The 23,200-nt window shown below is 38.5% G+C and overlaps 5 protein-coding genes across 5 annotated transcripts; 4 read left to right on the forward strand and 1 right to left on the reverse strand.

Moving 5' to 3' along the window:
• Positions 1-905: 905 nt before the first annotated feature.
• On the forward strand, positions 906-8,413 carry EMB3012 (embryo defective 3012). Its single transcript, XM_011100115.3, has 3 exons — positions 906-1,360; positions 1,460-1,725; positions 2,721-8,413. Exons 1-3 carry the CDS (start codon positions 1,188-1,190, stop codon positions 8,123-8,125), a joined length of 5,844 nt encoding a protein of 1,947 aa, XP_011098417.2. The 5' UTR covers positions 906-1,187; the 3' UTR covers positions 8,126-8,413.
• A 315-nt stretch (positions 8,414-8,728) lies between these two features.
• On the forward strand, positions 8,729-11,278 carry LOC105177093 (RNA-binding (RRM/RBD/RNP motifs) family protein). Its single transcript, XM_011100116.3, has 6 exons — positions 8,729-9,055; positions 9,156-9,196; positions 9,474-9,637; positions 9,756-9,852; positions 9,973-10,142; positions 10,510-11,278. The coding sequence occupies exons 1-6, from the start codon at positions 8,925-8,927 to the stop codon at positions 11,047-11,049; spliced, it is 1,143 nt and encodes a 380-aa protein (XP_011098418.1). The 5' UTR covers positions 8,729-8,924; the 3' UTR covers positions 11,050-11,278.
• Positions 11,279-12,003: 725 nt separating this feature from the next.
• On the forward strand, positions 12,004-13,655 carry LOC105177091 (uncharacterized). Its single transcript, XM_011100114.3, has 3 exons — positions 12,004-12,281; positions 12,368-12,487; positions 13,375-13,655. Exons 1-3 carry the CDS (start codon positions 12,246-12,248, stop codon positions 13,552-13,554), a joined length of 336 nt encoding a protein of 111 aa, XP_011098416.1. The 5' UTR covers positions 12,004-12,245; the 3' UTR covers positions 13,555-13,655.
• Positions 13,656-16,576: 2,921 nt separating this feature from the next.
• LOC105177089 (protein kinase PVPK-1) lies at positions 16,577-20,590 on the forward strand. The gene is made up of 3 exons (XM_011100113.3): positions 16,577-17,407; positions 17,977-19,150; positions 19,616-20,590. The coding sequence occupies exons 2-3, from the start codon at positions 17,982-17,984 to the stop codon at positions 20,481-20,483; spliced, it is 2,037 nt and encodes a 678-aa protein (XP_011098415.1). The 5' UTR covers positions 16,577-17,407; positions 17,977-17,981; the 3' UTR covers positions 20,484-20,590.
• A 367-nt stretch (positions 20,591-20,957) lies between these two features.
• Positions 20,958-22,499, reverse strand: LOC105177333 (U-box domain-containing protein 45). Its single transcript, XM_011100455.3, has 3 exons — positions 22,091-22,499; positions 21,593-22,004; positions 20,958-21,484 (listed from the first exon to the last, which is right to left on the reverse strand). The coding sequence occupies exons 1-3, from the start codon at positions 22,297-22,299 to the stop codon at positions 21,110-21,112; spliced, it is 996 nt and encodes a 331-aa protein (XP_011098757.1). The 5' UTR covers positions 22,300-22,499; the 3' UTR covers positions 20,958-21,109.
• Between the last annotated feature and the right edge of the window lie 701 nt (positions 22,500-23,200).

Genomic DNA, 23,200 nt, shown 5'->3' on the forward strand with positions numbered 1-23,200 from the left:
CTGGTAGAATACAGTTGCAGTAATAAGAAGCGGTGGTGGTTGGCATGTTTCTCAGAGCTGCTCCAGGGCATGTGTGTTGAAATTACTGGGTTGTGGAACTTGTTGATGAGGAAGCCCTTTAACCTCGTCTGGTCTTTCCTTGTTAGTGCTGGAATTGGATTTCTCCTCATTTAACCCTTTGTCTTTGGTGCTGCTCTCATCGTTTTCACCTATCACGTCTTTGCTCGACTTCTCTTCCGCTTTCGCAGTTTTCTTCAAGCTTTCCATGTCTGATGCTTTAATTCGGGTGAAGAAAACACACAAGCCCCACGGCACCAGCTTTTTATTATGTTTTCTCTCAATATATATTATTGAGGTGGACAGGTTGCATTAAATTTTAGATGCCACGCCCACTTCCGCTTGGAGATGTGCTAAGTTGCTGCCAACGCCACGTGGTTTCGTACAGAAGGAGCAGAGCCCCCAGTATATATGTAATGGCATGAAATTAATTTTTAAAAGAATTTGATTGAATAGTGAACTTTAATATGAGTTGGGAAGTTTAACAATATTTTTATAATTATAGTAATTTGATGTTAGTAATATTAAAATTATTATTTTAAATTTAAAAATTCTTCTCCTTTTATAATAGTAGAGATAATATTTTTTAAGATAAATTAAATAGAAAATTGGATCATCAAAAAGTATAAATACGGTAAATTCATCTTCCATATCATCAACCTCTATCCCATATCTCTCAACCCATTACTCCATATTTCCTCTCACGTTCGTCATATATTTTTTTTTCACTCATAAACTTTTATATTTTGATAAATTCATAAATTATAATTTATTTTTTGTCTCTAATTTTTTCTTATATTTATTTCTTATTACATGCTTTTTTTTCTTTCTTTATGAATGAAGGACTAGTAAAGTATAAACCCCTGACATTAGTGGCACCGCCCAGCATCAGTCAAGGACACGTGGCCCACTCCAAATCCATCTTTTGCAATTTTACTTTCCCCCAAAAACCCTGCACAAAACCCTAATCCTCCTGTTCCCAGTACTTCCCACTTGCCACTAATAATTTCGCTCTCTTCCCCCTTCTTCTTTCCTTTTTCAAAAATCTTTCACTCCACAGCTCATCACTCACTCTCCTTCCTCCTTAATGATCTCTCCTTCTCCACCATTTTCACCTGAAAACTTAAGATATGTTTCGTTTAACTCTCTTCTTCACATCTTCACTCCTTCTAATGGCACTACACCACACTACCTCGCATTTAGGCGTCGGTCCTCACATCGCCGATGTAAACATACTCTTGCCTCCCAAAATGACTCACCCTGTTGAGTATAGACTTCAGGGCAGCGATGGTTGCTTCAAATGGTACATATTTATTGTTTTCTGCTTTCTGCTTTTCTTTTCTGTTTTTTTTTTTTTTTTTTTATATGAAGTAGTTTTCATATTTTGATTTTCTGTGCTTAGGTCATGGGACCATCATGATATATTATCAGTGTTGCCGGAGTTTAATTCGAGCAGCCATTGCTCAATGAGTGCGCGATTGAAGTCCATTGCTCCTTTTGGCGGCCGAAAGGAGACTGCTGTTTATGCGACTGATTTGAATACTGGAATGGTGATTCGTTGCAAGGTTTATATAGATATGGTCTCTAGGATCCAGATATTCCATAACTCTGTCAAGCTTGATCTTGATGGTCTTGCTACTCTTCGCGTCCGTGCCTTTGATAGTGAAGGTATTCTTTTCTTGTCAAAACTACTGATCTGGTGATTGATTTCGACCATGCTGGTTTAATGAATTTAATGCCATTTTGTCATGCATTCTTTTTTTTTTTTGGCCTTCTCTATTTCAATTTTTGGTATCAAAGTTTTTGATGAGTAGTTCTTTTTTTCTTCTTCTGCTTCTTTCTGTCCCTTATGAGAAGAGTACGATTCATTTGAGATTCAATTTTGTGTGATGCTTTAAGATTCTGTTTAGTTTTATGCCTCTTTTGTTCTGGTCTTTTACTATGTTGATTCTCCATATTCTGATGGAAGATGGTAAGTTAGTAAATTAGGAGGTGATTTCAAAAAGGCTAATGCAGGAAGTCTTCGTACTAAATGGATTCACATGCTAAATGTACATCTGTATTCGTTGTCTTCCTAATTCACGCGTGCTACAGTAGCCAGTAGTGAGTATAAGGTAATGAATCAGTAGGAATACGGGAGCTGACTGCTGGTATTATGCAGTTATGAGAACAAAAGAACTTGGCAAAAAAAGAAATCAACTGAAACTCATGGGGTCTGGAGTTGGAAGGACAAGGGAGAATAAAAAAGATATACATAAGTTAAGTGGGTCCTGAATCTTTTATGAAAATGCTAAAACTCATTCATACTGTTTATATTCTCTGTCAATAAGATGTTGGAACTTCAGCTTCTAAACACGAATACCATAAAAACTTAGGGGGTACAGGTTGATCTAATGGTTGCATTTAGTTCTACTTCTAGAGCCAAAATTTCGTTGTAGTGCTACCTCCTTTGGTTGTAGTTTCCTTAAAATTCTCTTTGTATGCTCTACAATTCTCGGACTTCGTAAGCAACAAAGCTTTACTGATTTTCAGTATATCTGAGCTATTTCCTGTTGTGAGTGCTCAATATTGTTCTAATGCATATATATGAAGGTCGTTCCTACATTTTTCTGTTGTGAATTATCTGATCTTTTTATTTTCCTTGTGATCTGACTGTTATCCAGAAAATGTTTTTTCCTCCTTGGTGGGCCTTCAATTTATGTGGAAATTGATGCCTGAAACCCCTGGATCACCGCATAACCTTGTGCACGTTCCTTTGAAGGACTCTCCATTAAGCGATTGTGGTGGCTTGTGTGGCGACTTGGATATCCCAGTAAAGCTTGAAGAAAGTGGTGTATTCTCGGATTTGTATGTGGTGAAAGGCACTGAAATCGGCCATGAGATTGTATCTGTTAATTTGCTAGAACCATCATTGGAGCACTTGGCAGACAAGATTGTTTTGACAGTTGCAGAAGCAATGTCTCTAGATCCTCCATCACCTGTATATGTCCTCGTCGGTGCTGTTGTCCATTATACTGTTAAAGTTATCCGTAGTAATACTCCAGAAGTTGTAAGTTTGCCATCCCCATTTCATCAGTGGTCTGTTTTGAACTCTTCAGTTGCTCAAGTGGACAGAGCATTGGGTACAGTTCAAGCATTGAACTTGGGGGCAACAACAATTGTTGTTGAAGACACTAGGGTTGTTGGACACATGCAGATATCATCTCTTCATGTTGTCTTGCCTGATAATTTATTATTATTTCTGTCACCTCTTTCTCCTTCTGGTGGTCATATTGAGGGTGTCAAGCCTATTTCCTCTGTATCACGCTGGTATGTTGTGGCTGGGCGACTGTATCTTGTTCATGTTAAGGTTTTTTTGCCAGGACCTGGTGCAGAAGAAATTTTTATAACAGAAAGTGATGAGATAGAGCTGCACGACAATCAGGATGAATTCTGGAATATGCTCCCAGTTTCAGAAGGTCTTACAACTAAGAAGAATTATAGACTTCTAAGTGCGAATTCATATGGATTGGGAAAGCTTACAGCAACTTTAGCTTACAGCACAGGTCATGATGTAAGGAAAGAAGTTGTCAAGGTTGTTCAAGAAGTTATGGTATGTGACCAAGTTAAATTCATTATGGAAGGAGACAGTAGTATTTCTCACAGAGTTCTCCTCCCATGGGTCCCTGGTGTCTATCAGGAGCTGGAGCTTAAAGCAAGTGGAGGTTGCGCAATGTCCTCCAGTGACTATAAGTGGTTTTCTTCGGACATGACTGTTGCTTCTGTATCTGTCTCTGGTATTGTTCAGGCAAAAAGGCCTGGAAAAACAACTATTACAGCAGTGTCCATCTTTGACTCATTGAATTATGATGAGATGGTTGTTGAAGTTTCTACCCCCTCATCGATGGTCATGCTGCCTAACTTTCCCGTGGAGACGCCTGTTGGGACACATCTTCAAGCTTCTTTAACATTGAAAGCGTCGAGTGGTGCCTATTTCTACGCATGTGATGCTGTCAGGTCCTCTATAAGATGGAAAACCGAGAGCGACTCTTTCTTAATTGTAAACTCAACTGACGAAGTTTTTGCTTCAGACAAGCAAGAAGCCGTGCATTCCTCATCTTTTGGTCCTCCATGTGCATGGACCCACATATATGCTTCAAGTACTGGTAGAACTGTGGTGCATGCAACATTGACTAGAGAAAGTCAACAGTATGACCATTTCAGTAGTGGATCTATTGTTTTGAAAGCGTCCTTGTCCATTGCTGCCTATTCACCACTTATTGTGCATCAGGCAAGTGATGGGAACCAGTTTGGTGGCTATTGGTTTGATTTGGCACGTACAGAATCTCAGCATCAGCTGAACAATTTAGATCATTTATATCTTGCGCCAGGCACTCATTTGGACATAATGCTTCATGGTGGACCAGAAAGGTGGGGCAAAGATGTTGAATTTATTGAAACTGTGGAAGTATTGGATGAACAGATTTCTTATGTGAAAGATGGAATTTTCATCCATCAAATGTCCACCAACTATGGTAATCCATACAGAATAGGATGCAAAAGCTTGGGAACCTTTAAACTTATTTTCAGACGTGGAAACTTAATTGGGGAAGACCATAATTTGCCTGCTGTGTCTGAGGTGCAATTATTAATTATGTGTAGCTTTCCATCTTCAATTGTGATAATAGTTGATGAAGCTTTGAATACTCCTTCAGTTATACAGTTGGCAGCTCGGGCTGATCGCACACCTGGAGGAATTCGTACCTCTCCAGTCACAGTAGCCAATGGACGCAGAATAAGAATGTCAGCTGTTGGTCTGAGTGATTCTGGGAAAGCTTTTGCAAATTCATCTTCTCTCAGTTTAAAATGGGAACTAACTGAATGTGAAGGGTTGGCTCTTTTGGACGATGCTTACAATTCAGCAGTATATTCCAGTTGGGAAAGATTTTTGATTTTGCAAAATAGATCTGGTGTGTGCATTGTGCGATCCACTGTTATTGGTCTTATTGATTCTCTTAGCCATTCTGATTTTGCCACAATGTTTGAAGCTTCTACAAATTTTCTTGTCGATGCTATCCAGCTGCAGCTTGTTTCTTCTATTAGAGTCAGTCCTGAATTCAGCTTGTTGTTTTTCAGTCCGGAAACTAGGTTGAATATTTCTATAACCGGAGGGAGCTGTTTCTTTGACACGCTGGTAAATGATACTCAAATTGTCGAAGTAACACAACAACTACCTGCTTATGAGTGTTCACAACTAGTGTTGGCTCCTAAAAGCCTGGGGTCAGCACTTGTGACAATTCAAGATATCGGGCTTGTTCCTCCTCTGGCTGCATCTTCTACAGTCCAAGTTGCAGAGATGGACTGGATTAAGATTTTAGCAGGAGAACGCATAAGCATTGAGGAGGGGAGTATTCAGTCTATAAACTTTTTGGTTGGGGTTGCTGATGGCCGTATTTTTGACCCTTCTCAGTACATTTACATGAGGATTCGTGTTCATATTGCAGAAAGTATAGTTGAGGTTGTGGAGAATTATGATTTTCCAATACCAACTGATGGTTTTGTGCAGGCGCCAAATTTCACATTACAAGCTAGACGTCTTGGGGTTACAAACATATATCTTAGTGCTATCCAACATTCTGGGATTGAAATAATGAGTCAGATAGTTAATGTGGAAGTATACGCCCCACCAAGAATACATCCCAGTAATATATTCCTTGTACCAGGAGCATCATATATGCTCACAGTAAGAGGAGGCCCTGAAATTGCTTCACGTGTTCAGTATGCCAGTATGGATGATCAGACTGTTAACATTCACAAGTTCTCAGGACGTGTCTTGGCAATTTCGCCAGGAAACAGTACCCTAGTCGCCACAATATATGGTGATGGTGATATCTTGCTTTGTCGAGCATATGGCAAAGTTAGCGTAGGGATTCCTTCATCAGCTGTTTTAAATGCTCAAAGTGAACAGCTTGCTGTTGGCCGCAGGATGCCAATACACCCTTCTTTGTCCGATGGGAATTTGTTTTCCTTCTATCAGCTCTGTAACAATTTTAAGTGGGCTGTGGAGGACAAAGGTGTATTGGATTTTCAGGAGGCAAACCATGCACATATTGTAGGGCATAGCGCTGTGAAAACATATCAAACTGACTCCTTGGATGGGCAAGACCTTAATTTTATTCAAGTTCTGCATGGAATATCTGCCGGCAAGACGAATATTGCAGTTTCATTCTCTTGTGATTACAAATTGTCTAATTCATTCTCGAAGTCAATGTTCTATAGTGCATCTATGTCATTGTGGGTGGTCCCGGATCTTCCACTTGCTCTTGGATCACCAATTACTTGGATCCTCCCTCCTCATTATACCTCATCAGATCTATTACCTTCATCTTCACATGTCTACAGTAAAGGGGATTCATTGAGTGACAAAGGTATCACTTATTCATTGTTAACACAGTCCAAGAGGAAGAATGATGAGATGGGAGATGATGATATATATATTGATGGGGCTAAAATTATAACTAAGGAGTTGGGCAATCTTGCATGCATTCACGCAAAAGACAGGTCAACTGGGAGGACTGAAGTTGCATCTTGTGTTAGGGCTGCGGAGGTGGCTCAAATCAGAATAATGGCAGATGAGTTTCCAGTTCTCATGCTGGCTGTAGGAGCTGAACTCGATCTTCAAACCAAATACCATGATTCTCTTGGAAATCCTTTTCACGAGGCTCATAACATTACGCTGTTTGAAGTGGAAACTAACTATCCTGATATTGTGTCAATTGACAAAGGTGATGGTCATGGAAACATCCATCTTTGGGCAAAAAGCCAGGGAATGGCTCTGGTTCAAATAGCTTTTGTAAGTAATCCTCAGAAATCAGTCTATGCGGTGATTTGTGTTGGTCCTCAGCTGTATCCCCAGAATCCCGTCATCCACAAAGGAAGTGGTCTTAACTTCAACATAAAAGGACTGAGTGATTCTGCATCAGGCCAGTGGTTCAGTGCCAACGAAAGTATTCTGCTTGTTGAGAGGCTATCTGGAAAAGCTGAAGCTATAGGAGAAGGTACCACCCTTGTTCGCTTTGAGAGTTCAACTTCTAAGCTTCATACTACAGTTACTGTATTGAAAGGGAATGTCGTGTCCGTTGATGCTCCCAGGGAGATACTCACAAATGTGCCATTTCCAGCGAAAGGATATGCTTTCTCTGTAAAATTCAGTGATGCTCACAACCATCCACATGAAGCTTCCGGGACCAACATGCTATTCTTGTTTGACTGTGAAGTTGATCCACCTAACATTGGTTTTGTTAAACCCTGGAAGGATCTTGACACTGGTAATTCATATTGCTTGTTCTTCCCCTACTCTCCGGAGCATTTGGCACGTTCAGCTCCCAATTCGGGTGATACTCTTCAGCAGGTTTCTGTTTCTGTTAGGGCTTCACTTAGAGGAGACCATCACATTTCTGGTTCTGCATCTGCGCTCTTCATTGGAGGATTTACTATTCTTGGAATGGACAAAAAATTGTTGCGTCTGAATCTAACACGAGACTCCAGCGAGAGTGTTGTAACAATAATTGGGAATAGAGATGTTGAAGTTAACTGGCATGATAAGAATCGCCTGTCTGTCAGGCCCATCCATGGTGCAGATCCTGCAGTCGGAAAATATGTTCAATACGAGGTCAAAGTTCGTGGAGCTGAGAGATTCCAAGATGAACTTACCTTCTCACTACCAGCCACAGGTCAGAGTGTTGGAATTAATATTAGCTATGTCCCTGAGGAGAGCAAAGCAGTAGCAAAACCAGCAAATGTGACTGTATGGGCTGGTGCATCTGGTCTTCTCATTCTGTTGATATTGACAGTGACTTTCATCATATGTTACCTTGATAGACCAGATAGATCTGGACCACCTGTTGCTTCCAGCAGTCCAAGTATTGCAGCACCTGCGACTCCTGAGCGCAGTAGTCCTGCTATTATAAATGACCAGTCTCCTCGGACACCACAGCCATTCATAGACTACGTTAGAAGGACTATAGATGAAACTCCGTATTACAGGCAAGACTTTAGGAGGAGGGCTAATCCACAAAATACATTCTAGCTTAATGGTCAAGATTTTACTGTCTACTATGGGTCGCATTGTCTTCAAAGTGAATTTAACTTGAAAGTTGAAGAATTATGTCGAGAAATCTGTCCATACTGCATAGACATCTAATGTATCATTTGTGTAATTCAGGTTCTGTTTGGTAGGAAATTACAGTGTACTAGGGATGAAGTCTTATTGTAGTTATGGTGGATAAACTGCATTAAGTGGCTCTGGGAAGTTGTTGGCTACATTGTATCAATGTGTTAAGCTTGGGATAGAAGAGTTGTGAAGATTGCCACCAAAGTCGATTCAAAAACAGTGATTCATCTCCATTAAAGAAGTGATACTACCTACGCATTAAAGAAAAGAAAAACTGTTCAAGTTAGAATTTACAAACTCTTGTATAAATAGGAGATAGATTGCCATTTGAATTCATTGTTGGTGGCGGTGGTTAGTAAAACTTAGAATTGGAGGAATTTTTTATTTGGTAGCGGAAGTTAAAAGCAGGGTGGTAGGAGGGCCAAAATAAAAAAAATTATGAAATCGTAATTATTATTTGTGGATGCGTAGTCTCGCACGCTTGCTTTCCATTAAAATATAAAAGCGAAAATAAAAATTCAGCTGCCGAACAATTGACCAATCAATCTCACGGTCCCCTTTAACGCTGTTAGGGTTTCGGCTATATTGAAAATCGTCGATAGCCATCGAATATTCGAACGCCATAACACACCGCCCATATCCTTCCAGACCCTTGCTTCTATCGGCTGCGGGCGCGGCGCTTCTTCTACCGGCGTTAAACCCTCCTGCTTCACTCATGGACGAGCATCAAAATGCCACCGAATTGGAACGCCTGCCCGACGGAGATGCTAACGATGTTGACAGAACCTCTCCTGACGTGAATTTCGATACCTCTCATCCTCACACCGGTGATGGAGCTAGTCCTGGGTAATTTGGGAATAACAAGCGCTTTTTATTTATTTATTTTTTGTTTCTATTTGCGGCATAAAAGGTTTGATTTTCTGTTTCAATGTTTTATGCGAGGTAGTAAAATATTTATTGGAGGTCTTGCTCGAGAAACAACTTCTGGTAATAGCATCTCCCGTTCTTTGTTGTTGCATTTGTTTATGTTGCGATTCAATTTAGTGACGGAAGCACTAAAATGGAAGGAATAACCAAATCTAGGAATAGGAACAGTATTCGACTACGTGCTTCAAGAGTATCGTTGTCATACTTATTTTGTGATGGGACAATATGTTTGATTTTAGTTCACAATACTCTATGTTCTGTTTTTTCCAGGCAAAGTGAGCCTTAATGTTTATTCTTACCGCTTTTCTTGATCTCCGATTTCTGATTGAAAATGCAGCTCAATTTATCAAGCATTTTGGTAAATATGGAGAGATTACAGACTCTGTGATAATGAAGGACCGGAAAACAGGGCAGCCTCGTGGGTTCGGGTTTGTGACATATGCTGACCCATCAGTGGTTGATAGAGTCATTGAGGACACTCACGTTATTCATGGAAAGCAAGTATGGCGACTCATTTTTCTTTTTAACTTGTAGCGCTGTTGTTTTAATTACCATTTTAAATTTGTCTTTTTTGTTGGGCTGGTTTTCTTATGTGTGTATTTCTTTGTAATTTTTCAAGGTAGAAATAAAGAGGACTATACCAAGAGGAGCTAACTCCAAAGATTTTAAGACTAAGAAGATTTTTGTTGGTGGGATTCCAACAACTGTTGGTGAAGGTAATTGATTGTAGGTGTTTTTGGACAAAATAAATGTGTCCTGACTTCAGTAGTGGCCCCGTGATTTTTTGGAAGGAAAAATTTTGAGATACTGATTTAGCTGCATGTATTATGTGCCAGATGAATTCAGGGACTTCTTTTCAAACTTTGGAGAGGTGAAGGAGCAACAGATTATGAGGGATCATTCTAGTGGTCGGTCTCGTGGATTTGGATTTATCACGTTTGAGTCTGAACAGTCTGTTGATGATCTCTTAGCTAATGGTAACCGGCTTGATTTTGCTGGAACTCAGGTTTGTAGAATACATTTTAACAAATGATTCTTTTAGTGCATATCCATAAAGCAATAAATGTTCTGATTTCCTGAATATGTAACTCCAAATTGTATTCTGTTTAAAAATAGAACTTGGGAAAATGAAGTCTTTAAGGTCGTTCTGTGGCATTAGGGGCAAAAATTATGCTTAACTACTAACAAGAATTTATTATTTTATACTCTGCAGTTTCCTGATTTTAGTTGGTTTGTTTCTTGAGACAAGGTTACATTTAGTTGGAAGTCAATCAAATGAATTCTTTGACCTCAAATTCTGAAAACCTGTCAGTCTGAGACAGTGCATGTTAATTCGTAGAATTATTAATTCCTTTTGTTCTCTGTGTTTGTAGGTTGAGATCAAGAAGGCAGAGCCTAAGAAGCCTAATCTTCCACCGCCTCCATCCAGGCGTCAAACTAATTCTAGAGCTGCATTTGGTGGAGGATATGGTGAGACTTATGGAGGATATCGTGGTGGTGGATTTGGTGGCAGTGGTTTTGGTTCCGATTCTTATAGATCGGGTGGAGCATATGGAGGTAGAGCTAGTGGATACGGTGGATATGGTGGAGGTGAATTTGGTGCATATGGAGGATATAGTGCCGGTAGTTATGGAGGTCTAAGGGCAGACCCCTCATTAGGATACTCTAGTCGTTTTGGGGGTGGCTTTGGTAGAGGTTATGATCTAGGCGGTGATTACGCTGGGCCAGGTGATAGTTATGCTGGCTATGGTGGTGGTGGTGGTGCTGCTGGTTTTGGAGGTGGCTATGGAGGTGGTTATGATGCTGGTTTTGGTGGCGGCTATGGAGGCGGTAGTGGAGGTGGTGCACTTTATGGAAGTAGAGGCGGCTATGGTGGTGCTGGGAGTGGAAGGTACCATCCTTATGGAAGATAAAGCAGAATTTAAATGTTAAAAGAGTAAAATCATTTTTAGTTTTAGAGTCATCAGAAAACCTTGTCCAAGGATATAAGATGCTTATTATTTGTTCAAATAGGATTCCCTGTTCTCATTTCTGAACTGTTATGTATGAAGATTTGATGGTTGCTTCCAGCCCTTTGTTTTATTGGGAAGAAGTGAACCTGATTCTTGGATGGTTAGTTTATCAGTCATTAGATTTACTTAATATTGGTCAGCCTCCAGGTACATCTAGGAACTCAGAATTGAGCGGAACCACATTAGAGCTTAACACCATATCTCTCTATTTTCCAAATCCATATTCTATTTGTCGATCACAGCAGCTGAGAAACGACTGAAAATTGCTGCATGCAGCAAAATAAGAGATAAGATCTCACTTAGAGTTGATCGGAAGGTAAACATTTCTGTGCTACGGAATTTTGCTAGAGCTTGTCTCGTTACTCTATGTATCTGCATTTTATCTTTGTATTGGAAAATATTAGTTGAAGTAAATTTCTCAGTCGGAGCAAAAATCTGGGTTTGGGCGGACGTGCTATCGGCGCAATCTAAATTGGAGTGGAGTCAAGTCGAAATTGGGTTGAAATTGCAGTTCCATCCCAATTAGATAAACTCCAATAAACGTAAGAGGAAATTTATATGTCAAGTTGTCGCAAAGCTCCAACTACAGTTTCTGTTGCATTTACTTCATTGTGAATGCAAAGTGTTGGCATAGATATGAATACTGCAAGCTAAATGAACATTGTGGATGGAGGAACCACGAAGAAACGGAAGAAAAACATGGCTTGTTCTATATCCATTCTTACTATATAGCTTCTTAACAGTTTGTATAAAATGAAACAATCTTCATGACTATCAATTATAAACAAAGGGAATAGGGAGTACATACGCAATTTCTGTATATAGTAAACTACTCGTTCTAAATGTGTTTGTTTTCCCAACATATTTAAAATTGACCTAAAGAAGACCACAGCCACAAACTCGTCGTCGTGTTTTAACAGAAAGTTTGTCAGATCTTCTGAAACACGCTTTAGCTTTTAACCAGTGATCTCAGAAATAGAGAAAAATATCGTCAGCTCTCCCATTGCTTCTGGTGCAGACTGCTGGGAAATAAAAGAATACCAAATAATAATTCAAGAATTCGGAAAAACAAAAAAAGAAGCAGCACTTGCAGGAAAATGGCGATGGTTTCTAGCTTCTCGACGTCGCGAAAGGTATAATCCTGTTACCTTTCGACTCTGGTATTCAGTAGTTATCGTGGATTTTTCTTAAGTAATAACTTTTAGCACATGATACGCAGATGCCGCAAGTTTTCTGCAGAAAAAAGGAGAAAGACAGAGGGGGTCAAAGCAATTATCCTTATAAAGTGATTGAAATCACTCCTCCGCCCAAGAATCTCGGAATTCGCTGCTTTCCATCTGTAAGCTTACTGAATATGTTTACGTGGTTTTGGTTTCATTGAATTGAAGAATTGGAACAGAATGTTAAATTGATTAATATTTCCATTTTGATTTGATGGGCTTCCAGGGGTTTCAATTGTTAAGATGAAATGCAAATGCATTTGCTTTGTCTTGTGTGTTATATTCATTACTTATCTGTTGCCCTCTGGCTATAGTCCGACTCTAAACTTAGTTTGTAGTCTGCATATCCGTTTGTTGGAGCTGCATCGTTTTGAAGTTTGTGCATTAAGGAAATTCAATGTGGGGAAATACAGATGTCGGATACTTGACTGAATGCTTCTAGGCGGAGCCTGCTAGTGCTTCTCCTTCCCTTTATTGAAAGTCTGCTTTTCATTTTTGTCTTTTGTGCATGGACATCAACTATATGGTCTGTATTGTAGTAGTGCTCAACATCTGGCTAAACAGATGCTTGACTTTGTGGGGAAGATAAGAGGACTGTTTACTGGTCTTGCTAAGGGTTTTTTAGTTTTGATTTCTGCAATGCAATTCAGAATATAGCAGAATAATTTGGAGAACGGAAGTCTTGCAGAGTTCTATATATTTGGACTATAACTGTTCAAGGAGAAAGTTGGCTGTCCTTGTTAGCGAGTATTCAGTTTTGCAATTGATGAGAATTCATGTTTAATTGCATATCATTTCTGCCTTAACAGAAGAGAAGAAGCCTGCAATAAAAGACCTTTCATTTTTGTAAATTCGGTGCTAGGAATTAAATAAGAAGCCAGTTTACTTATCAAATTGAGCTGATTTTAGTCCCCTGTAATTTGTGAATCAATCATGGGTCATTTGCAATTATGCAGTGCAAATAGCATTTGATAACATCTATCTAACTACTCATTTCTAATGGCAGAACCTGCAATGTGGTGAGAGTGTGATGATAGAAGGCCAAACTTATACTATTTCAGCTGTAACTCATCGTTATCAGCTCAGGAAAGGAAAATATGAGCCTAGTGAGAAAAGGCTTGATGTATTGTCGACAGGAAGGTATATATTAAACTTGTATTTAGAAAGTTTGCTGGAACAATCTTGATTTTGACCTTCATTTGAGATGGTTATGTACATGGAGGAAGACTGTGAATTCTTATTTAATATCGATGAGTTGCTCTGTTATCAGTTGCAGTTGTATGTAAATTATTTGTCAATCTGCCACAAGTTAATTTTCAGTGCATCACCCTTCCACTGCTTTTGAAAGTCAGCACCTTGTTAGGTTCACCTTTCAGACCACCTCTAGGATTTTAATTGCCAGCACTCTGTTCTGTTGGTATCAGTTGTCAGCAGTTAAACTTAAGCCAGTCTAAATGCATCAATTCAGAATCATTAGTCAAAATACCTGTTTTCCGAGGCTCTAGGAGATACCATCTGTGTTCTCGGTTTCTCAGCTTACAAAACGAACCATCTACAGGGTGAACTCACGAAGTACCATTGTTTATAAATAGTCGATGAACCCTGTGCCGCATTTGTTGTGTTATCATCTGACTGAATTAGACTGCTCCGCCACCATCCAAGAAAATAAAGAATAGAAAAGATAATGATGAAGGAATAAATAAATCAAAGCATTCCTCTACTTGTAGTTTTCACTTTTTTGGCCTTTTTTTTATCTTGCGGTTTGGGCTACTGAATTAGTGCTCCCAATTGTTGATTCCTTTCCCACATAGCTCATGGTCTGATATTGCGGGTCTAAATTATTGGCTACTCTGATCATGTGATGTGCTGGTAATGAGCTCAATAATGAGATCTTGAATACTAAAAGTCTTGCCTTTTGTTTTTCTATTTTAGATTTTTTAATATGCTAGATGGTAGATTTCATATAACATCTGCTAGTTTGGAAGCATCTCCACCATTCATTAAGTGAGAGTTACAGTGTTACTCCATCTGAAGCAGCAACAAATTCCAGAACCCACCAAGTAAATGATGAAGAGGGGTTAACAGCCCCTCCAAGAAGACTTGTGAAATCATGCATGGGGGGTTAAAATGAGAGAGATTTAAAGTTCATTATGACATTTAAAGCAAGATAAGAATGATATCAAGATGCACTCTGCATATGATTATTCTTAAACATGTTACATTGATTGGTGACATTAGTGGCCCCCTACTCAACTAAACTGTCTCCCCATTCCTCTACATGCAGATTTATTTCTCTATTACCACATACCAATCTCCTCTGTCCATTTCTTACTTTTGCTGGAATCCCTACTCTGATAGACGTGTCATTTGGGAACATGAAATTAAGAAAAAATGGTCAATGATGAAGTAGAGAGAAAACATAGGTCATGCCTGAAATTTAAGTTGTTCTTATTGTGTCTGTACATGAATTCATGTCCTCTCTCTCTCTCTCTCCCACTTGCTTCATTGCTGGTGTATTAACACCATTTCTCTTGCACCGTAAGAAGGGAAATCACATTTTTTTATCCCATATGGCACGATTCTTTTCAATTCAATTTCATATTACGGTTTCTCATATTGTATTTTATAAATTGAAAAATTTCTCAATTTTAATTTTTACATGCATTTTCCGTCCAATAAGTAACAGAGGAGTTAGCAGTCTCACGTGCATTTGCACACATTTTTCATTAATTATTAAACAAAAATGTACTTGAAAACTAAAATTGATTGGGCAAGAAATGCGAATTACTCGTGGTAAGTTTATCCAAGTATGAGGATAAAATTTTTGTTGTCTCAAACAAATACGGATTATTTTCGCCAATTTGGTCACAATATTAAGAATGTATTACATATTCTAATGTGAGTAAAAATACTATATAAATACAATTTTAATAATAAAATGACTATGTTTTAAATTCTTCATTGATGTTTAATCAAGAAGATAAGCTAGACTTTGCGTAGTTGGAGCATTGACCTATACATTAGTTAATTAATCATAATAGCTTAATTTAACAGGACCCATTTATTTTGTTCTTTATTTAATCACTTATTTTATGAGATGAGACGCACATAATTCAAAATTACAAGGGCTTAGGAATTAGGGTGTGTAATGTATTTTGAACTGTAACAATTTATTTATTTATAGTAATAATGGGACGGACGATTGGCAGCGGTCCACATGCGACGCTCCTCATTCACGTGCATGCATGTGACTCCTCTTTATTTTCGCTATTCATTCATAAATATATGTGCATTCACTTAATCCCTTGTCATTACTCATTATCATACCTCTTTTCTATTTTCTATCATAAATTACTAATATCAGTATGAGTAATATTTAATTGTAACTTATTTTCTTTTTCCCTTTCCCAGTTCCTTTGGGTTATTATGAACTAATCCATCACAAATCTCCATAATTCAAGACGTTATAAAATTATCTGTATCATAATTCTTTAATTATGTATGTAAATATATTAATTACTTACTGATTATTATTTTCCTTATAAACACAAAAATCGAATGTAATATAATTGTTTTTTGGTCGAATGAGAGTAAAAAGGGATTGATTATACATATTTTTAACGATATTTGGCTGAAATGATAAGGTCGAAGTCTAAAATTTCATATATTGAAATTCGAATCCCATCGAAAATATTGATTTGATATTTTTTATATTAGATCTTTTTTTAGTATATATATTAAATGATATAATAAAGTTTTATATTGTTTAAAAGTTTTCAATTGAGAAGAATTATTTGTGACTTGGGTTTTCGATAATCGTAATTTTATTGATAAATTACTGCCAAAGATTAAAAGAAAAAGAAAGAAAGTAATTTGCGGCAGTGTTAAGGGAAATATGCATGGGAATTCTGGGACGGCCCACTTTGAGGGTTGTCCCGTTTCGGAGTGTTTGATAACGAGAGATACAAAAAAAATATAATAATATTTGAAAATGATAATAAATGTCTTTCACGAGTTATAGAGTATGATCCTAACTTCCCATCACTATTTCTCCCCATTATTGCTTGGTTTTTTTTTTTTTTTTACTATATATCACCAAATATTTGTATCCAAAGTCAAATAATAATTTCTCTCCTATCATTATCTTTTATTTTATTTTTTGGGGTTGTCTATAATAATAATTGCCATTGCATTGAGAAAAGACTACGAGACATATTATCAATTTAATGTAATAAAAAAGGAAAAACAAGAGAGAGAGAGAGAGAGAGAGAGAGAGAGAATCTCTAGTGTGTTGCACTATGGTTTCAAGTATTAGTATTTCTTTAAGGAAAAAGAAGATCAACTCCATGGTGTTGGTGTCTATACAGATTTACAGTTGAGGAAGAGAGAGAGAAAGAGAGAGTGTGTGTGTGTGTGTGCGCGAGCGCATTTACTCCCTTCATGAAAAACAAGAAGTGCATACTGTATTTTGTACTACACACAGACAACGAGAAAAAAAAGAGAGCGTTACAAGAACAAGAAATGGTGGAGATTTAACGGCGAGAGGTTCTTGACAGAGTAAAGGCGGCCTTCAATTTCATTTCATACAAGCAAATATACAAGAAACCTCCACTCCCTTGTTGCCTTTTCTGCTTCTCCTTTTCCTTTTTTCTTACTTTTATAGTTTTGCTTGTGAACTTAGTTTCAGTTTCCGGGCTACTTTCTTTATTTTCTCTTGTTCTTTTCTCCTTACCATTTTGACTCCTTAAACGACAGAGAAAAGAAAATCTTCACTGGCTTTATCATTATTACTATTATCTTGTGACTCAGTCTTTTTCCTTTTCTTCTTTTTCTTGGTTTGATTTGCTGTGGTTTATCTATCAAAATCTGTTTCTTGTTTTGATCGGATCTGAAAAGGACTTGCACAACAATGTCGGAAAAACAGTAAAGCTGTTATCCAATACAAAGTTCATTTACTTTTTGTCATAGTTTATGCCAAAGCGTACGTTATTTATCAAGGGTGATGAAAGATTGTTCAGCCATTTGAATTCTCTGATAAGGTAAATCAAGAATCGCTCCATGTTCTTTTTACTGTTTTCTTTGTGTGGGATTTGCTTTTTCTTTAGTTGGTGTTAGTTTATTTGGTAATGCTGGTGTAGAAAAAGAATCTTGAATGTAATGGGACACAAGAATTGAATCACTTTATGATCAAGAAGAGCTTTATCTTTGTCTGGGGAATTCTTGGGGTTCTTTTACTTTTCTTGGTTAATGGGGTAGATGTGTTTGAAGAGACACTGGTTTTTCTGGGCATTACTGGTTTTGGCATTCTCTTGTGTTTCAGGAAAAAAGAATTGACAGAAGAAAGATTTCTTATGGATTCATGTATACTTAAATTAGGTCTATGTTCTCTTTTTCTCTATAATGTACAAGAGTTGCTTTCAGTGTAGGAGAGCTGTTGGTGGTCCCATTCAGCCTCCTTGGACAAATGGCTCCATGAATTCAGTCACCTAATATGCTCTACCGAAATATTTGATTCTTGAATCAAATTTTTCCTGAGAAACAACCATTTCATTACTGCTTGAACTTGATGTAGTCTAATTCTGTTCCACTTGGTGGTGATATGTTGCAGTGATTATGCCAGCTGTCACAATAGAATCACTCGTTGAGGGAATTGGTTCCTTACAGATGAGTTCCAATTCGGTTGTTAATGTAGAACATAATTCTTCTTTTGCACCCAGCAAAAGTCGTCCTCCCCACCCTCCATCTATACAACAAAATAGATATGAAGGGAGCTCATCTGGATCTCACGCACTTCCCAAGGATCATGTTATGAAGACTACCTATTCTCCGTCTGGATCCATGGACGTTTCGAAACTCACCTACAAAACTGCCCATCCCATTATGCAAAAAGATGGAGATAACAGCATACTCAAAGAAGAAAAAGAGCAACTTTTTAGCAGTGGTGATGGAGATGGCAAAATGGAGGACGAAAATACTCACAAGCTATCTATGAAATCCGATAGCAGTGATAATATCCAGCAACCAGTTGATGATGCCAAGACTTGCAATTCCAATGGCATTGTGGAATCAGCAAATTTTGCTACATTGCCAGCTAAAGGAGCTCTTGACCAGTTGCATCTTCAGTTACAATCTAAATCAGGAATGAGCTACTGTCCAAGCCCTCAAGGCAGTTTTTACTCTGCCGCACAGTACACTGAAGCTAAACAGAGCTTCACGAATACTGAAGTGAGCGAATGTGCTAGCAGTGTGGGGAAATCTGGTGAAAGTGGGGAAGTTAGCAACTCATGTGACTTTATTGAGAGTAGGAAAACTAGTATTTATAGAGGCAGCACTGGCAGCGATGTTAGCGATGAGAGCAGCTCTAGTAGTTTTAGCAGTGCTCTGTACAAACCACACAAATCAAATGATGTAAGATGGGAAGCAATTCAAGCCGTCCGGTCTCGAAACAATGGGGCACTGGAGTTGAAAAATTTCAGGATTTTCAAGAGATTGGGATGTGGGGACATAGGGAGTGTTCATCTGGCAGAGCTGATAGGCACAAGAACTTATTTTGCCATGAAAGTGATGGATAAAGAAGCTCTAGCGAGTAGGAAAAAGATTCTGAGAGCTCAGACTGAGAGAGAGATTCTACAATCTCTGGATCATCCCTTTCTTCCTACCTTGTATACTCACTTTGAGACGGAAAAATTGTCTTTCCTGGTGATGGAGTTTTGCCCTGGGGGAGATTTGCATGCGCTTCGGCAGAAACAACCTGGGAAGTTTTTCCCAGAGCATGCTGCCAGGTAATATTTGACGAAATACTGGAGTTGTCTGATACTTTTTGTGAATAAACCTTCAGGAGTGACTCTGTACTTTCATTTTTTCATATATCATCCCAGATTCATCATAATAAGTACCACTTTTGAAATAGGTGAACATCAAGAAACATATACATCTGTACTGAGGTTAATTTGATTGCCTAAGGAGCCTTAATATATGGGATAAAATGGCTATAGAACTGTCAGTTTATAATTTTCAATGGTAGGCTAAACTCCAACATGATTTTGGAACTTCTCCTCTGTGGATATGCCAGTGCTAAATTTATTGACTTGTGGTTTTTTTCTTTAATTTCTATATCATTTTTTTCTTTAACTACCCCAGCCCAATCATCTTTTTTGCAGGATGTTTCAATTAATAATATCTGTTCATTTATTTAAATCAAGTGAAGGCAAGTTTAAAGCATACATTATCTTATTCCAATATTTCAGGTTTTACTTGGCTGAAGTTCTTCTTGCTTTAGAATACTTGCACATGCTTGGAATCATATACAGAGATCTCAAACCAGAAAATGTTCTGGTGAGGGAAGATGGACATATAATGCTCTCCGATTTTGACCTCTCCTTGAGGTGTGCTGTGAGCCCAACCTTAGTCAAGTCCTCGAATCCCAACTCGGAATCCAAGAGCTCAGGATACTGCGTTCAACCTGCTTGCATGGAACCGTCGTGCGTCGTCCAGCCTGCTTGTATCCAACCCACATGCTTTGGCCCACGGTTTCTGGGCAAGTCCAAGAAAGAAAAGAAGTCCAAGCCAAAGACAGAAATACACAATCAGATCACCCCTCTTCCAGAACTGATAGCTGAGCCCACAAATGCTCGATCCATGTCTTTTGTTGGCACACATGAATATCTAGCACCGGAAATTATCAAAGGCGAAGGCCATGGCAGCGCAGTGGATTGGTGGACGTTCGGGATTTTTCTATACGAGCTCTTGTTTGGTAGGACACCATTTAAGGGAGCTGGGAATCGGGCTACTTTATTTAATGTTGTCGGGCAACCACTAAGGTTCCCAGAATCACCATCAGTTAGCTTTGCTGCACGGGATTTAATCAGAGGGTTGCTGGTGAAAGAGCCACAACATCGTCTTGCTTACAGGCGTGGAGCGACTGAAATCAAGCAGCATCCATTTTTCCAGAGCGTGAACTGGGCTCTGATACGTTGTGCCAGCCCTCCGGATGTACCGCCACCGTTCAAAATGCACGATGCAGGACCACCTGCACCAGCAGCAGCAGCAGCAGGAAAGGTGCAAGGTGTTGATGTTAAGCCTTCGGGTAATTACTATGAGATCGATTTCTTCTAGTTGATCTTTTTGTATTCGTTGAGATGGTTTCCATCCACTTGATTGAATTTTATTTCTAGGATTCTTGCTTTATTGGAAGGAATACAAATTTCTCAACGTTCCATTAACTGAACAAGTTTGCTGCGGTTCATTATTAATTTGGCTGAACTCCTCATTCCCTTAAATTGAGCACTTCCAACTTAAGCATGCATAGTTGAATAAAAAAGATCAAACATTGTTATATTCTGGACCAGGAATTTCAGAGCATCACAATCTGAGGGACCCTTATGACTAATCTTACCAAACGTGGGTCTTAACTTGACTTAGAAGCCGGGTTTGGTAAAATGAGACTTGAAGCCTAAGTTCTTGTACAATATGTGGTAATTGATTGCTACTGAGAAACATCCTTTCTACTTCTTGTATACCAAGGGAGGAAAAATACTATGTTGTCTGGTTCTTGATAATGAGTAAGCGAAAACTAGCTATGAAATGATATAATATTGAGGTGTTACTATAGGAACTAAAATTTTAGTAACACCAAGAAAATTTTCCTTTAACTATATTCCTGTACAGACCGAAGACCAAAACCTATATATCATAGTTTAAGGCAAATATAAACCATGATGTAGAACTAAAATAAAAGAAAATCATGTCCTAAGTTTGGCAATCATCTCCTCTACCAGCTGAATAGAAGTTCCAGCTCTCCCACCTCCATCAATCTGTCTCATAACCTCTTCAAACAAAACTCTCTTGGACTGCTTAACCCTCGACGATCCACCGCGAGAGCAATCTCTAAGCAGTAAAAGCAAATCTTTTGCCTTCTCTCTAGCCTGACGTGATCCATCAACGCTAAGCTGGAGGAGCCCTGGCATTGCCCCTTCTCTCAGAATCATCCCTCTGTATCTCTCTCCGCAGCTTCTGCATATCTGCTCAAGAATTCCCACCGCGTGCTCTTTGCACTGCCCAGTCCCGTCCTCTACGGCCTCCACCAGCACCCTGGTCGCCCCGCCCATTTCAGAAACCTGAACATATTAAATATTAATTAATTCTCCTCTCATAATTTCAAAATTCTCACTGAATGGGATTAGGACGTGAACAAGCAAAGTTAACAAAACTTTTTTGTTTAGTACCTGATTTAAGGCAATGTCTGAGGAAGAAATGATTGATTGTAGCAACGCCATCGCCTTCTCTGCTATGTCGGATGATTTATCGGACTCGTGAATAAGTTGTATTAGAGAGATTAAGCCACCGGAAAGAACGATTGAGGGGATGATCTGGGGGGAACTTGAGAGATTGTGTAGCGTGGATATGATATCAAGCTTGGCCTGATGGCTGATGCTTTGGCCAATGGGAAACTCCGAGGCCAAAAGGTGGATAAGAAGTTGAACAGCACCGGAAGATGCGATTTCAGGCTTATTTCCAGAGCAAGAAGAGAGGACCAAGAGGGCGGCGAGTGCGAGTTGGAGCAACGACTCGTTCCGGCATTGGAGGATCTTTAATATTGGTGGTATAGCCCCAGATTTTACTATGCGAAGTTTGTTCCTGCAGATTAACAGGCCGCAGATGACAGAATCAGTAGGGTGAATATTGTGTTAATGATATTTAGAGGAGGGATTGTTGGTAGCAACCTTTCACTGCCAAAGGCAAGATTGAGGAGAGCAAAGAGAGCAGCTTCAACAGATTGATAATCCTGGGTATGAAGCATGAAAACCAATTGAGAAATGAGTCCCTTTTCAGCTAATATTTGCTTCTGCTTGCTGCTGAGTTTGCCCACATCTCTGGCAGCCGAAATCTGAGCTTCTCTTTCACCAAACTCAAGGGCTGCTTCTTCTGCCATTGCTCTGCTTCTTGTTGTGTATGAAAAGAGTGAAGTGGAATTATAATGGGGAGTGGCTTGTAGAGGATGCAATTGCAAGGGGGTTGTTGCTTTTTGGGTTGTTTGAGTAAGAAGCAATGCGCTCTAATTCCTCACTCTCTTTTTCAGTTAAAACTGGAAATAGGAAATATGAATCTCAGAGTTTCCATATATAGAAGAAATCGGCGTCAGCCTTTAAAGTTGTTCCCCGGGAACGACTCTAATATTATTATTTTAATAAACCCACTCCTACCTTCCTACACACTATTCATCATCTTCAAAATCACTCATTCTTCTTTTTTCAAGAACATCATATCTATTTAATTGTTGAATGTGTTTTATTTAAATACAGGACTACCATTTCTCAAGTTTGGATAACATATAAAACTAAAACTGAAAATGCATATAAGACTAAACTTGATGACTATATAATTACAAGATTAAAGCGAATTTAAAATTTTTACTATATTTATTTATTGAAATGTATCAACCTTAATTAAACAAACATGCATGAAAATAAAAAAGTTGTTGATTAGAAAACTAATTTTTTAAAAAAAAAGATATTTAAAAGTATTTTAGTCTATACACATATTAGCCACCAATGATGATCATTAAATATGCCCCCAGTTAATATACAATATAGATTGATAATCATAACAATATTCATTGAATGTAAGAAAAAGTAGAAAACTGGTGACAACATATTTCTTGCCTGCAACAATATATGTTTAAGAGATGTCATATTTTATAATACATGAATCTCGGAATTGAACGCTACAAAGTTTGTCAGAAATGGATAAAATAGTGCGTGAAGCAGAGTGGGTGATGTGGTTGCTTGCTTCGAAAATTGTAACTGCAGCAGCAAAGAATAGATATAAATAAA

The sequence above is a fragment of the Sesamum indicum genome, linkage group LG9, assembly GCF_026168435.1.
Source record: "Sesamum indicum cultivar Baizhima isolate 11 linkage group LG9, ASM2616843v1, whole genome shotgun sequence".
NCBI classification, from domain to species: Eukaryota; Viridiplantae; Streptophyta; class Magnoliopsida; order Lamiales; family Pedaliaceae; genus Sesamum; species Sesamum indicum.